Source organism: Varanus komodoensis, unplaced genomic scaffold (assembly GCF_004798865.1).
Source record: "Varanus komodoensis strain SLA01 unplaced genomic scaffold, ASM479886v1 scaffold13_3, whole genome shotgun sequence".
In the NCBI taxonomy this organism is placed as follows: domain Eukaryota; kingdom Metazoa; phylum Chordata; class Lepidosauria; order Squamata; family Varanidae; genus Varanus; species Varanus komodoensis.
The window spans coordinates 12,988,246-13,003,890 of record NW_025335409.1 but is presented as its reverse complement, the minus strand read 5'-3'; the positions used below and the strand labels follow the sequence as shown (position 1 = coordinate 13,003,890).

Sequence of the window (15,645 nt, the reverse complement as noted above, 5' to 3'; positions counted from 1 at the left end):
GTATAGAAAAAGGAAATCTCTGAGCCAAGCAACCAAAAATGTTTGCCCAAGCAATATCATTCACAAGCCTGACCTCCTTCCTGGCATAATGCTGTGAAGCCCTCGTCCTTCCTTTCCCTGGTTAAAAACACTTATGAAAAACAACTGATATGAAACACTCAATTAAACAAGAGTAGTCAGCTTCATGTTAGCTTGTGGATGCTGATTTTAAAAGACTGGAGTGTTTTATACAGCTGGACACAAGAGATACTCCTTTAGGAAATGAAGCTGCATAACAGAAAAGAAAGGTCAAAGGTTAAACAGAAGCATGCATTCTTAAGCTTCTGATGGATAACAATGCCCAGTTGGTTTGATACTTTAAAAAATTAATGTCAGTTTTCAACATTCACCTAAAGCTGTAAGGTACACATGGACATTTATAGCACAAAACAAAACCCACCGAAGTAAGGTCTGGTTGAATTATCTGAGTTAAATTCTATCAGCCTTGCTACTGGTTTTCTCCATTATCATGCCCTTTATGTAGAGCAATATACATATCGAAAATACATGTAGGTGAGGGGAATAGGGACCCTGGCTAAAAAACAGCTATCTAAGCTGAAAGTATGGTTGCCCATAAGATTTTGGGGCAAAGCCCAAAAGGGACTGTTTGAGATGGGGCACAGCCTAGTAGCAGATTATTACTGGGTTTGTCCCAAACCCTTAGAATTTAGACTCTTTCTTTCTTAGAGCCTCCGAGAGGGAATTAAATCTTAGGGTGAGTCACCAGAAGTAAGGGGGCACATAAATTGATCCCACTCTCTTTGTCTTAGTGGTTTTTAAAAGTCTCAACAGGTACTAAAAACAAAGGTAATAATTATGTCATGCGTAATCAGAAACTCAGACACAGAGTCTAGAAAAATGCTCTGAGAAGATGGGGTAGTTTAAGGTTTAAACAGCAGGCACTCTGTCCTGCACAAGTGTAGCGAGGAAGAGTGTCCAGTAGAGAACAGTGTTCCCCAAGTTGTTTTTGTGTCTTCATCCTCAGAAAAGTGAGACACTGACAAGGAGGCTAAGCTTCTAAAATTTTAGGACAAACCTAGTTGAATGATGCTGAGCTTTTGCTTTACTTTGTATGTAGTAGCAACATAAAGTAGCATCTGCATATAGATAATCCCTTAACCAGTTCCTGTGGTGCCCTTGTTTTGCCCCATCCACATTTTCCTCCACTAATCAACTGTGCAGAAGACTGGGGGTAAGAATGCATTTATTTGTGTATGCAGATGTCTCTGTGCACTTTTTTTTAGCCCTCAGTCCACCATGTGTTCCTGCATGTGACTGTCAGGGACAAAATAATTGCATATTCCTGATGTGGACCTATGTGCAGTATTCCCAGCACAATCACACTTGATCATCTTATCCTTTGGATCCAGTGCTTGGAGTAGGCTAAACATTCTGTAATCAGTTCTGTTGCACTCAGCACCAAGGCAAGTCCTTCCATGTCATGCATGGATCTTCAGAAATGTTTATGAAGGATGGAGAAATGATAGGGAAATGGTGTTATCCATTTTTAAATGGTTTTATTTTCTCTATCATTCTCAGCATATCAGAAAAGTTACACAGTAAAGATCTGGGGAGTTCTGAGAGACATTCAGTACAGATCTAGTTATCTCATCCCTGTTTGCTTTACACAAGATACCATTATTGCCAGAAGTTTCCATAGAAAACTCTGCACGTTTCTACAGGAAGATTGACCTGTACATTACAAAAGTTTCAGACATTATGGTGTCACATGATTGATTCTGCATAAAATAAATAATTGAGTAATTATAAATGAAGAACAGGAATAAAGCCTTGATACATGGATGGTAGGAAATGCTATTAAAATGTAAGAAAAAATGGAAGGCAGTAACTAAATGAGGACAAAAAAGGACTCCGAAAGGAGAGAACTTCAACAAGTTCAAGGAAATGCTGTTTCACTAATTCATTGCAAAGCTTACAGCCAAAATACTTCAGTTTAAATAAAGTACTTCATAGCATCCACTGAGGTCTCTTTCTCCCATGAATAAAGTCTGACAGGGAGTCTTCACTTCTTCATGCATGTGGCTTTTCATATGGTGAGAAGTTATAACAGCAGTTATAATTAAAGTTATCACGTCCCTGCAGTGTTCCTGCTTCTGAACTATTACAAATGCCAGTTCTTATTTTTCATCCTCTTCATCTCAGTTTCACTGGAGATTCTAAGCTAGCTTCTAGTATGCGCTATGTGGAAACACAGTCTATGCAAATTGGAGCATCCTATATGATACAGTTCAACTTGGTGATGGGCTGTGGACAGCAGTACACTCCTCACATGGACAACCAGGTGAAATTGGAATACTCCACTAACCATGGCCTTACCTGGCATCTGGTTCAAGAGGTAAGACTAATAAAAAAAAGGTTATCTGTTTTAGAAGTAATGCTGTTAAACACACTAGATAACACTTTGCTTTAATGATAGAAGAGTTAGTGAAGTGGTAGAACTGCATAGTTGATACTCATATAATGCTTTATATGAGTAGATATAAGAACTCTTTGTCTCATAATGCATGTGCTCTTTGTGGGGCTACCCTGAAAGATACGCAGGAGAAGCCCCTTTGAGGACCCCATTATCTGCAGATGTCCATTTGTCAGAATGCATGTGAATGTACCTTTTTTTAATTTAACCTTTTAAAACATGGAGTGCTAATTCTTTTTGTTTTTACTATTTTTAATGTTCTTGTTTTTATTGTGTTAAGTCTTGTTTTAAATGGTTGTACACTGCCTGGATGCCCCTTTTTTGCAGATAACATAGTATATTGATGTAATTAATTAATGTCTATTTCATTTCAGTATATTCACCTGATATTTTGGCATGTTGTGTTTTTCTCCTTAAGGAATGTCTTCCAAGTATGCCAAGCTGTCAGGAGTTTACACCAGCAAGTATCTATCATTCCAGTGAATATACAAAATGGAGGAGAATAACGGTTCCTCTACCTCAAAAAACATGGTACTAACTGCTTGGTTTTTAATTATATTTTCCTAAAACCAGTTTTTTCCATTCTTTCAGGCTAATATACTGAGTATTTGGATTGTCTTTAAGACCCAGTTATGTATAGTTGTGCTATGGGTCATGCTATGCTTTTATTTTAAGTCTCTTATAAGTTTGACCACTACCAGTAAATGCTAGTTCATTACTGAAAGTGGTTCTGCAACTGGTTAATCTTGTTCAACAAACCTGGAATACATATTGAATTTGACAGGAAAAAGAAGGTAGTTCTAAGGTTTGGGGGCTTGGATTCCAGGGGTTCTGATGTTGTTCTCTGACAAACTGCTATTAATATACCCATGCATATTTTGAACTTGTTCAACCTCTAGTCTTAAAAATAAGTTTTCAGACACTATGAATCTACAATTCTCATCCTCCCACGCCATCAGAACAACTCAGAAAAGTAGAAAGATGAAACATTTGCATTGGAAAATTAATGTTATCAGTTAACACAATCTTGGTCTTTCTGTTTATGCTGAGCAGCAGTATGTGGTTCCACCATCATTACAGGATTAACTTTTTCTCTTTGACAAGAAGATTCCCAAAAAGCAATTCAGCTGAACATAAGCACTTTGATGTCCCCTTGGCATCACTTGGAGGTATTTATAGAAAAGTCTACATCTTTAGTTAAAATCAGTGGGATTTTACCTTCAACATGGAGTGGATCATTTTCAGTTTGTCATAACTATAAGGTATTTTTCAACTTGCATGACCAAAATAGTGATAGTGCAAGTACTTTTAGTCATCATATTTTTTATAAATATTTGGGGTTTCTCTGCAGAGTTTTTGAAGACTTTTTTCATTTTCAAAGCAAACAAGCAAATGATCAGAAGATTCTCCTACTTTGTTCTCTAATCTTAAAATCACAATAATTTTGTTGATCTGCATATTTTTGTTTAGCTAAATAATTTTCAGTTACACAATGATATTTGAAATAATTATTTATACAGTACTGTATTCCAAAGTGCTGTGCATAAAAGACAATAATACACCAATAAATATTTAATTTTTGTGGCTTCCTTTTATCAAGAATTGAATGACTCCTTTAGCATTAGTCTTTGTTCATTTTCAAATTCAGTTCACTGCAGCAGTTGGAATAAAGACCAAGACAGATTACCCAGTTTCATTTTCCTGTCTTTTGGCATTTCTCTCTACACATAATAACGTGGATACACCTCTTTCCTGTTACATGCCTCATCAATTAATATTATCTTGAAGTGATGCCTTTCGATGTACCCTAGATTAAAAACTTGTAATGTATTCTTGAGAAATAAACAGCTGGCCCCTTGTTTTCAAACCTCTCAGAATCTGATTTGATATATAATTTTCTCCAGAGAGAGACATTGGGAATAGGCCTCATTTCATATGCTGTTTCTTACAATCTTCTTATGTCTTCCTGCTCACTGCAGAGGGAAGTGAACAGCTAAATCAGGAAAATACTGCATTTCTTTAGGTGTTTGGAGAACTCATCTTCAGATAACATTGGTGCTTGTCTTCTAGTCAAAATGTTGTTTAAGCAGGCATTGTCATTCCTTTGAAAAAGATATCCTGAATGTCCCATTGTTGTTTCAGTGGTATGCACACCTGTAAAAGTTGTGTATCTGAGCACACCAGCTTTTAGAGAGCCCTTGTGCTACCCCAGATTTGCTGTGTTGGAAAATATGTGCCATGGGTAACATGTGTCGGAAATATCAGCTGGATGCACCTGCTCTCTGGGCTGTATTGTACATGAATTATACGTTTCTAACACTGATTAAAATTAATTTCACTTTTATGGAAGACATTTACATAAGAACAGGTTTAATGAGATACAAACAGCTGCCAGTTGCTGCCTTCATAAACAAATCAACTCCTAATGACTGAGTTGCAGGATAATTGGGTAAATGTAATTAACAGTAACTCAGAAGGTAGCAAATATAATTTCATTGGCTCTGGGTCCTCAGGCTCTCCTTAGAGCTTGAAAAGAAGCAGCATTTTCCTAAGTTAAACTCAAATTTAGAAAGGTCATCAAGACAACAAAATTTGTTTTTTGAAATTAAGAGTGCAATCCTGTACATACTTAGACAGAGAAATGGTCCATAACTTCTAGGATGCGCTCCAGGTACAAAGTGTGGAGACTGCTCCAAAGATACCCGTGAAAAGAGCTTGTGACCATGGCAGGGAGAGCAGCTAGTCAGTGTCAGCTGTCCCAAGTGCCTTTTGAGCACTTGTGGGGTGACTTGCACCAGCAGGCACCTGAACATGCCTGGCAAAAGCAGCCATGGGTCTTTGCCATTTTCTCAACCTGGCCAGTAGGCAAAACCCATCCCCACAATGGGGTTGGTCATCCATATTTAAACGATCCATACAACTACCCCTAGAACAACCCATGGGTTGTCAGGATGGCTTGCTGCCCATGAATAAGCCACCTGGTGAAGCTCACATGACACGACAATTGATCATGGGTTGTTGTTAGTCACAAAGTCATGCCCGACCCATCACAACTCCATGGACAACATTCCTCCAGGAGATCATGGGTAGCATCCCACAATGAATTTTTATACTATATGAACCCAGTCATTGATTTAACATGCATTTAAGATTATCCTGGATAGAAAACACTGTTTTTTTTACAAGGGAAAATATAAAATAGTTTTCAGCATTAGTAAATGTGACAAACTGAGCATTCTAATTCAAGTTTGAACAAAACTTAGATACTGCAACCATCTTCTTTGAAATAGACAGATAGATTGTGATTGTCCAGCCATCCAGTCTTTAGCACTAAAAATTATGCTTTTCATTTCTAGTTGCTTAATGTGACCAGGCAGTTTTTAAAATATTAATTATTGTAGCTAAATACAAAACAGTTTATATTTTGTTGTCACCTGAAGTGCAGTGTTCAAAATGTGAGAGTTAAACTCTGGGGAAGGGAAAATATTATTCTTACTTAAATGGAACCAATACTTTATGGTGATTGTTAAAATGTATTTTTATTCATGTCACAAATTAAGTATCCATCATTATTACTCAATCATGTGGCATTTTTTTGTTAGAAATTCTCAAAGTATCTTCCTGGGGTAAGTGTCAAAATGATTCACTTCCATTGATACAGACAGAAGAGCATCATGCTTGCACTATAGAGAGTGAGTGTAATCGCTATAGTAACAACCGAGAAACAGTGGTTCAGATATAACAATGGGAAGACCTTATTTGCAGCTGACTTCCTAATTGGTTTATTTAAAGTAAGTGTACGTTCAGAGGGAAGCATTTTCAAATGCCTTATTGGCTCATGAAAATTTCAGAATGCTCATTCATGAATGTTTCATCAATAATTTTTTAGAAAGTATCCCAGATAAATTCAGGGGCATCTCAATGCAGTCTTCCTTTCACACATTTTTGGTGCTGGAATGGCATAAAACAATTAACCTCTCTCAGTAGCATCATATGTAGCCTATTTTATATTCTGATATACCTTCCTCTACATCTTATAATTTGCATTTTGGAGGGGCTCCCATACTTTCCTAATGACCATTTTTGTTGCATTTCCTGTACTGATCCACTGAAGAGTTTTTACTCTGCCCAGTAACTCACCAACTTAATTAAAAAGCATTCAAATATGCATTCAGTGCTATATATGCAACCACCCTGCTTTTCTCTCTGATCTACTTGAAAGAAGAAAAGGCAGAGGTCTAGTTCATGCTATAGCCAGGCCAGCTGGTCTTCATGATCCAAAAAATCCACTGGTTCTTCCACCAATACTCCTCTCAGCCTTCCTTAACAGCCCTCCAGTCCAGATCATCTGGAGGACAGTAAATTTGGGGAGGCTGCCCTACACTATTTATGTGCTACTGAAAGCATGTTTTTGGAATATGCAAGTGGGGGTGGATATTTACCAGTATTGTCATTTCTGGATCACTGGTGTGTGATAGTGATGGTACAGGATTGGGGACAAGTGGCTGCAGAGCAGCAGTTGTGAAAGGGATCTCGGGGTACTTGTTGACAGAAGGCTGAACATGAGCCAGCAGTGTGATGTGGTGGTTAAGAAGACAACCCTTGGATGTATAGCCAGAAATGTGGCTCCCAGGTGGTGAAACCGCTCTACAGGACTCTGGTACACCCACAACTGGAGTACTGCATTCCGTTCTGGGCTCCACATTATAGGAAAGACATAGCTAGGTTAGAATTGGTTCAGCATAGGGTCACAAGAGTGGTAGCCAGGTTGGGAAGGATGACATATGAAGAGAGATTGAGGGAACTAGGTCTTTTCAGCCTGGAGAAGAGGAGACTCTGAGAGGATCTTTTAGCAACTTTTAGCAACCTGTAGAGGAGGGCCGTGAGCTGTAGTGGAAGGCAAGATGCATTCCAATAGGGCAAAGCTCAAGGAACCAGACTTCAGATTGGATGTCAGGCAGTGCTTCCTGACAGTTAGGACCCCTAGGAAATGGAATAGACTTCCATGGGAGGTGGTGAGGGCCCATCAGAGAAGTGTTGAAGGAAAGATTGGACAACCACATCTTGGGAATTACATGAACAGAGCCGGCTGGAGCAAGGAGTCAGACTAGATGGCCTGGGAAACCCCTTCTGACTCGCTTTGCTTATATTTTCTGACTCGCTTTGTTTAGATTTTCCTAAGATGAAAATAAAACAGAAGTTTAAGGGTTTAATTTCTATTTTCAATGGTTGCAATGCATGTTGTACCTTTAAGGTATCTAACACATCTCCTATTGTTATTCCTTTCGCTGGTTTTGATGACATCACTTTTATAACAGCCGCTTTAAAAAAGATGCAAAGATCAGATTAACAACGGAACATTAAAATGATGTAACTCTCTTCAAAAAGAAAACAGATGAAACAAACAAAGAAACATCCTTTCATACTCCTCAATTTGATTTGAGATGGCATACTCTGTGATTAGTTTTTTCAGCCACAATGATGTGTATGCAGCTTGTTCAGCCAACTGTGTCTCTGTTTTGGTGTAACACAGTCACTTCTGAAAACACCATTCTAAGATAGTAAAGGACTTTTAGGACAAGAATCAATGACCCATTATCTTCAGATCATTGACAAGATAAACACTAAAGGCTTACTCTGGACATTTAAGGGCTGTTGTGTCTATGTGTAGTTAGGGACTCCTTAATGTATGAGTAACGGATGTGATCGACTATAATGAGCCATTCATAACCATTATGAGCTACTCTGTGAATGCATTTGGTGCTCAGAGGACATTAAATCTAGAGAAGTGCCTATGCACATTAGTTCTGCATTTGTAAGGATGCTTCAAACATTTTCCCTTGCAAAACGGCAGTTGAGGGTGACCAACAAATTGCCTTTCAGGAAGAAAAGTTCTTTTTAATTTAATTTCACTCTAAAATTTGGAGGCAATAAAGGTAAACTCAAGCCATTGCTATTGATTGTAAGTAATGGAATCAAAAACATTATTAGGAATGATACTTTAATTACTCCACTGATACCTAGCCAGCAGTGTTTCTTAGGATGTGTATTCAAGCTTATTATCATGGCTTAATTATTCTTAACCTCTTAAATTGTCGACACAGAGTGACTAAAGAGTAATAAAAAGTGTCTTTTTCCAGGCTTTTAATATTCATTTCTGAAATACTAATTCCATTCTGTAGTACTTGAATATAGTAACAAACCAAGAAAAATAGTTTACTTGGAATAATTTGTGGAAATGAATATGATCTTGTCAGTCTGTCATAGGGCACCTTATATAACACCTTAATATAACAATTATACTTCAAGATACTGTTTTCATTGTGAGTTCGGTTAAAATCTTTAGAAGCCATGGAGGTTTATGATTGATATCGGTCTGGAAACAATTATCCCATGGCCTGTGGATGTTGTTGGGGGCATAAGATGGTTTGGATCCCCAGTTATGACATCAGAGACAGTGCTCCAACCTTAGAATTGGGAATCAGAGCTCAATCCCCCTCCCTTACCCATCTACCCACAACCAATCTGGAAGGAGTCCCACCAGCAGCTCTGTGGCTTAGAAAGCAACCTAAGAGGAGGCATAGGGAGGATAGGAAACTGAAATGACCAGGTTAGAAGGTATCCTGAAGCTGTTCCAGCCTCCTTCCCTCACTCTCTGAAACAGCATTGCTAGGCAACTGAAGACATCTGGCTGGTTAGAATGCAGAGAGATGAAGATCTCTTCTGTTGTTTCACCTGCTCTGGATTGCACACTTAATTGCTCACATGACCAGGATACATCTGACTCTTCATTGACAAATTGAAAGTGTTTAGAAAATATATTAAAGCAATGTGAAAAGACACTGGTAGTTGGATTGGGGTATGTGGTATTCTTCTATGGGTCCTTGTCCAAATTTCATGTGATTGCACAGCTTTCTGTTGACCATGAGGACAAGTGAAAAGCTTTATTAAAAGCAATAAATGCAACTGACACTGATACGCACAAATGTAGGACTGACTGGAGTGGTGGCTACAGCCAATCTCCCATTAATATTGCACAAACATTTATACTGTAGTGTAGTTTTTGTGTTAAATCTCTTCCATTCTGGAACTTCTCAGTCTTCATTAGTAGGTGCTTACTGACCTCAGATGTTATATGAATGGACCTCACTGCCTTTCCTGTATACGTATCATTTTGAAAAATGAATTTTTGTTCAAGAACATGTAAAGGACACAGAATCTTCCTGCAATGCATCTCAGTTACATGAACATGTGTTGCTGCTTTCTTCACACTCCCTATCAAATTGTCTAAATTCAGAAAATCACTTTATTTTTCCTGGTGGTGAATACCTCTATTGTGCATCCACCACATGAAGTATTTAAAGCTGCTTATCGTCTTGTATATTTCGCATTTGAAAAGTAGGCTTACATAAAACATGCCATATTAATGACAACATAATATTCAATTGCATTTAAGGTCTAGTGCCACCCGTTTCCGTTGGAGTCAGTCCTACTACACCATACAAGATGAATGGGCTTTAGACAACATCTACATTGGACAGCAGTGCCCAAACATGTGCAGTGGTCATGGCTGGTGTAACCATGGTGTTTGCAGGTACCTCATGTTTGCTGTTGCAGTTTATGTTCCAGCTACTTGCAGTTATTTGTTCCAAAACTCAGCAGGCTTTGCAGTCAAAAGCAGCAGAAGAAAAGGAAGACCAAAGGTGAGGAGGATCGATCCTATCAAGGAGGCCACATTCTTGAATTTGCAAAAGCTGGGAAGGGCTGTGAAGGACGGGACATTTCTGAGAACATTCATTCATAGAGTCACCATAGGTCAGAGACAGTTTGACAGCATGTAACCATGGCAGCAGTGATGGAAATGCAGCTGCATATCTAACACAACATGGCTGTCCAGCACAACATTTGGAAAAGCATGGGCAAAGTGGCTGGGCTCAAATATAAGAGCATCAGGCTGCTTGTTCCAGAGTTGTCTTTTCCTTGCTGAAGATACTGTTCAGAGAAAGTGGCATTAGTAACATGCACTACAGATGGATTAGGTTTGCAGCATGATCCATGCTGCTGCTCCATTCATGCACAAGATGTAGAGGGCCTGCTCCTCACAGAACTTCAACAGGACCTTCTCTTGTCTACTGTTGCAATATTGGGTCTGTATCTTCCTGCAGGTTATCTTGAAGCATATTGTGGTTTCCCAGGCTCTTGAATAATTATTAAGTATGGAAGGATAAGCACAGGTGTAGTGGCCTTTGGTTTGCAGGTTGAAGCATAGAATTTTGGCTTGACATGAGAAGCTGCTGCACCTTGTGCAGCTTGTGCAGCTACAGCACATCCTGTGAGGAAATAGGATTTAACTGCTATCCATTGAGAAATCTGTCCACCGTCTGCTTTCTTCATGTGGAGCAAGAAGTTCTCCAGCTAGATATGTATATAATCAAGCTCCATAGTCTTATTCATGGGCCAACATCACTTAAATTCTTTTATAACTTTTAATGTGTTTCTCCTTCTCCACAGATGTGATTCTGGATATCAAGGTACTGAATGTCATCCTGAAAATAACCTGCCTTCAACAATAATGTCTGATTTTGAGAGTCCAAACAGTTTTGAGACAGAATGGAAGGAAGTGATTGGTGGAGAGGTTGTAAAACCAGAGCAAGGCTGTGGGGTCATTTCATCTGGATCCTCTCTCTATTTTAACAAGGTATATGTGATATTGAAATGGAATCTAAGAGCTAAGAAGGAGTATTGTGTGACATTAAAACTGTTTAGATTAACAACAACAATCTTTTAAACTAGAATCCTTTTGGTCTACCAGGGTGTTTCAACTTTAAAAAGCAGGAAGGCATATCTGAGATCAATTAACAATTAAAGAATGATTAATCTATTTTAGTTGATCTTGAGTGTGTGTGTTTATACACATACAATTGCCTAAGCACATTAAGAAAGTTCCTACTGAATCAGATCATGCTCCATATACTTCAGCATCCTTTGCAAGAACACTAGGAATTGCGCCAGATACTTGCCAGTGGTTCAGTGATGGCTATTGCCCCCCTTCTTCCTATTCCTGATCTGTTAATGTCAGCTTAGCTTAGATCAGATAAAAACTACGTGTAAATGGAGAAAGTAGAAAGACTTTTGTCTGGATAACAACAACGTATATATCAATTCAACTTTTAAATAATTTTAACTAAGGGCATTATACTTGGTTACCCTAATGTGAAATGAAACATGCAATACTGTAATTTTCTCTTTTTAATTACTTTTTATTTTGCCTTGGAGAAGGCTTTGTCTTTATTCCACCAAAAATGTTTAATAAATAACTGCCAGTTTTCCAAATCTGTGAATTTTTTAAGGCATGTTTAATGAAGGATAGGCAAGCTCATTTGACATACTGGCTGAGGTTTATGGCAGCTGTACTCCAAATATCTGGAAGGTGTTAGGTAACATACCTCATTTAATGCCTTATTTCATTAAAGATGAAACTGGATCGTCTCTTCAGTTCCACTAGTTTTTAAATTTTCCAAAGATTAGCATTAACAAAATTTGTTAAAACACTGGCTCTGCAAAAGTATTTTCCACTGTGTTTCTGCTACTTGAATGTACCTACTGAGGTACTTCAGGTCATTGTGTTATTTTGGATTTGCATTGCGATCAGGAGCGGATACATCCAAGTAAAGACTTATGGTTTTGTTCTTTTAATTTTGTTGTCAATAACAACAGAAAGAATTTTGTTGTTTTAAATTTTGTTTGATTTTAACTTTTGTTAACAACCCAGAAAACTTTAACTATTCAGTGATATATAAATGAATTATATATCATTTAATTAATTTTAAGTAATTAATTAGAACTCTGACACCCTATACAGGATTGATTGCAACTGAGAAACTTGAAAACAGGTGCTTCTCTACCCTAGTCCCTTCTTGGTTGTGCATGTTCTTTTCCTTTCACTTACTAACTGTAGTTTAGATAGCAATAACAATACAAACCAGGTTGCAGACCAATTCAAGCCCTAGTTTTAAATCATGGTGTGTAGGGAGTCTGCACCGCATTTGTACCTGATCTGTGAACCATTTGTGTTTTAAGTAATCTGCAAAATTGGCATAAACATTCCACTATACTAAATTTTCTTTTCTGTTTTCCTTTTTTTCTTACATAAAAACATAAGAAAAGCCATGTTGGATCAGACCAAAGGTCCATCTAGTCTAGCACTCTGTACACACAATGTCAAACCAGCTCCCCACAGGAGTCCTCAAGCAGGATGGATGCAAGACCTCCTCCTGCCCAAGCTCCTCAGCAACTCCTCAGGCATGCCTCCAGTAAAGGAGGCAGCACATAGCTAGCAAGGCCAGTAGCCACAGATAGCCACCTCCATCATTAATCTCTCCAATCCCTTTTAAAGCCATCCAGATTAGTGGACATTACCACTTTCTGTGGCAGCATATTCCACAGCTTAACTACCCAGTGTCGCGTAGTGGTTAAGAGCATGGGACTGGGACTCAGACGATCTGGGTTCTAGTCCCCGCTCGGCCATGGAGCCAACTGGGTGACTTTGGGCCAGTCACAGACTCTCAGCCCAACCTACCTCACAGGGTTGTTGTTGTGGGGATAAGATGGAGGAGGAGAATGGTGTAAGCTGCCTTGAGCCCTTTGTAGGAAAAAGGCAGGATATAAATCGAAATCGAAAAAAAATGTATTTGCTTTTATCCATCCTAAACCAGTCACCTTTATGGAATGTCCCCAGGTTTGAACATTGATGGAGAGAAAAATGTCTCCCTCTCTATTTTCTCCACTTCATGCATTAAGCACCTCTATCATGTCTTCCCTTACTCATTTTTTATCCTAAACTCAGCAGCCCCAGTTGTAGTAGCCCAGGGGTCTCAAACTCAACTTACCTGGGGGCCGCTGGAAGTAGAGTCTGGGTGAGGCTGGGCCGCATCAAGTATTCCACCACCGCGGGGGTGGTGGGCCGCTCATCCCGCGGCCAGCCCGGGCACCGCCAGCGCTTTGAAGGTCGCAGGGCCCCTTCCCTGTGCCTCGCCCGTCCCGGCAATTGGCCCACAGGCCACGAGTTTGAGACCCCTGTAGTAGCCAATCCTCATATGGGAACTGCTCCAGCCCTCTGATCATTTTTGTTGCCTTTCTCTGTACTTTTCCAACTGAATAATGTCATTTTTCATGTATGGTGACCAGAACTGAACACAGTATTCCAAGTATGGTCACACCAAAACTTTATATAAGGGAAGTAAGATTGTGGCAGTTCTATTTTCTATTCTGTTCCTAATGATGCCTAGCATGGAGTTTGTCTTCTTCACAGCCGCTTAGCACTGGCCCAACATTTTCAATGAGCTGTCCCATGATCCTTTTCTTTCTCAGTCATGAGTTCAGATCTCATCAGTATATTAGAAGTTTGGATTTTTTGCCCCAACATGCATTACTCTGCACTTGCTTCTGTTGGGATGCATTTGCCATTTTGATGCCCATTCTCCCAGCATGAAGAGATCCCTTCAGAGCACCTCACAGTCCCTTTTGGTTTCCGTTACTCTGAAAAGTTTAATGTTATCAGCAAACTTGGCCACTTCACTACTTACTCCTAATTCTAGATCATTTATAAGTAGGTTGAAAAACATTGGTCCTAATAATCACCTGTGACATTGTTCCTTTGAGAGAAATTACCATTTATTTCCCTGCCTCTTTCTTCTTTTCTTTAACCAGTTAGTGATCCATAAGAGGCCCCTCTCTTTTATTTCTATGACTGCTTAGTTTGCTCAGGAGCCTTTGGTAAGGGGATTTGTCAGAAAGCCTTATGGAAGTCCAAGTAAAGAATGTGTACTGGATCGCCCCGTCTACATGTTTATTGACACTCTCAAAGAGCTCTAATAGGTTACTGAGACCAAATTTCCCCTGTGGAAGCCACACTTCTTTTTTCCGCAGCAGGGCTTGTCACTCTGTGTGCTTATTGATTTTGTCAGTAATAATGCTTTCAAACCGTTTACCCCGAACAATGGTTAAGCTAATTGGCCTATAATTTCCCAGATCCCTCTAGATCGTTTAAAAAAAATTGTTGCATTGACGGTTCTCCAATCCTCTGGTGCAAGGGCTAATTTTAGGGACTAATTTTAGGGGCATGTTAAATATTGTTATCATTGGTTATGCCTTGCTTTATTTCTTACAATTATATATTTACCACTATTCCTAAACTATAGGAGTTACTGTGATTTATAGATATCTTACAGTGTTGTCCTATACAGTTCTAACATTGGTTAATGGATAGATTAAAAATATTAAAAAGGAAATAAAAAATTAAATGTCTACTCAAATATGAGTCCTTCTGAATTCAGTTGAGCTTACCTTCTTAGCCTCCTGCATTCTGCAGACCAACAGGTACTGTACTGAACCGGTGCCTGGCCAAGGTAATGGGCTGGATGAGGGCCAATAAACTGAAGTGCAATCCAGACAAGACGGAGGTCCTGTTGGTTGGCAGTTCGGGCTTCGGAGAGGGTGAATTGAATCTTGTCCTGAATGGGGTTGCACTCCCTCCTAGGGACAAGGTCCGCAGCTTGGGAGTGCTCCTCGACCCGAAGCTTTCACTCGAAGCTCAGGTAACAGCAGCAGCGAGGAGCGCTTTCCTCCAGCTTCGGCTGATTCATCAGCTGCACCCCTACCTGGAGTACGACTGCCTCGCAACAGTGACTCATGCGCTGGTGACTTCCCGTCTTGACTTCTGTAACGCGCTCTACATGGGGCTACCCTTGAAGACGGTCCGGATACTTCAACTGGTTCAGAATAGAGCTGCCAGGCTGCTGACGGGGACTGGACGTTATGTTCACACGACTCCAGTTCTCCGTCAGCTTCACTGGCTCCCCATTGAAGTCCGGGCCCAATCAAGGTGTTGGTGATGACCTATAAAGCCCTAAACGGCTTGGGTCCTGGTTACCTGAAGGAGCGCTTACATCCATATATGCCCAGCCGCCCCCTGAGATCGGCGGGAGAGACCCTTCTCTGGGAGCCCTCCGTGAAAGAAATTAGGAGGGTGGTTACTCGGAGGAGGGCTTTCTCTGCGGTGGCGCCTAAGTTATGGAATGCGCTCCCCAGAGAGGTCCGCCTGGTGCCATCGTTATTTGTTTTTCGACGCCAGGCGAAGACCTTTTTATTTAAGCAGCATTTTAAATGTTAAT

The 15,645-nt window shown here is 39.7% G+C and overlaps 1 protein-coding gene across 1 annotated transcript in view; it reads left to right on the top strand.

The window, feature by feature from the left end:
* Positions 1-15,645, top strand: part of RELN (reelin) — a 284,110-nt gene that overhangs the window by 171,927 nt on the left and 96,538 nt on the right. Inside the window, 4 exon segments of the mRNA XM_044423494.1 lie at positions 2,203-2,395; positions 2,892-3,004; positions 9,930-10,067; positions 10,985-11,171. Of these exon segments, the coding sequence (XP_044279429.1) occupies positions 2,203-2,395; positions 2,892-3,004; positions 9,930-10,067; positions 10,985-11,171 (631 nt within the window).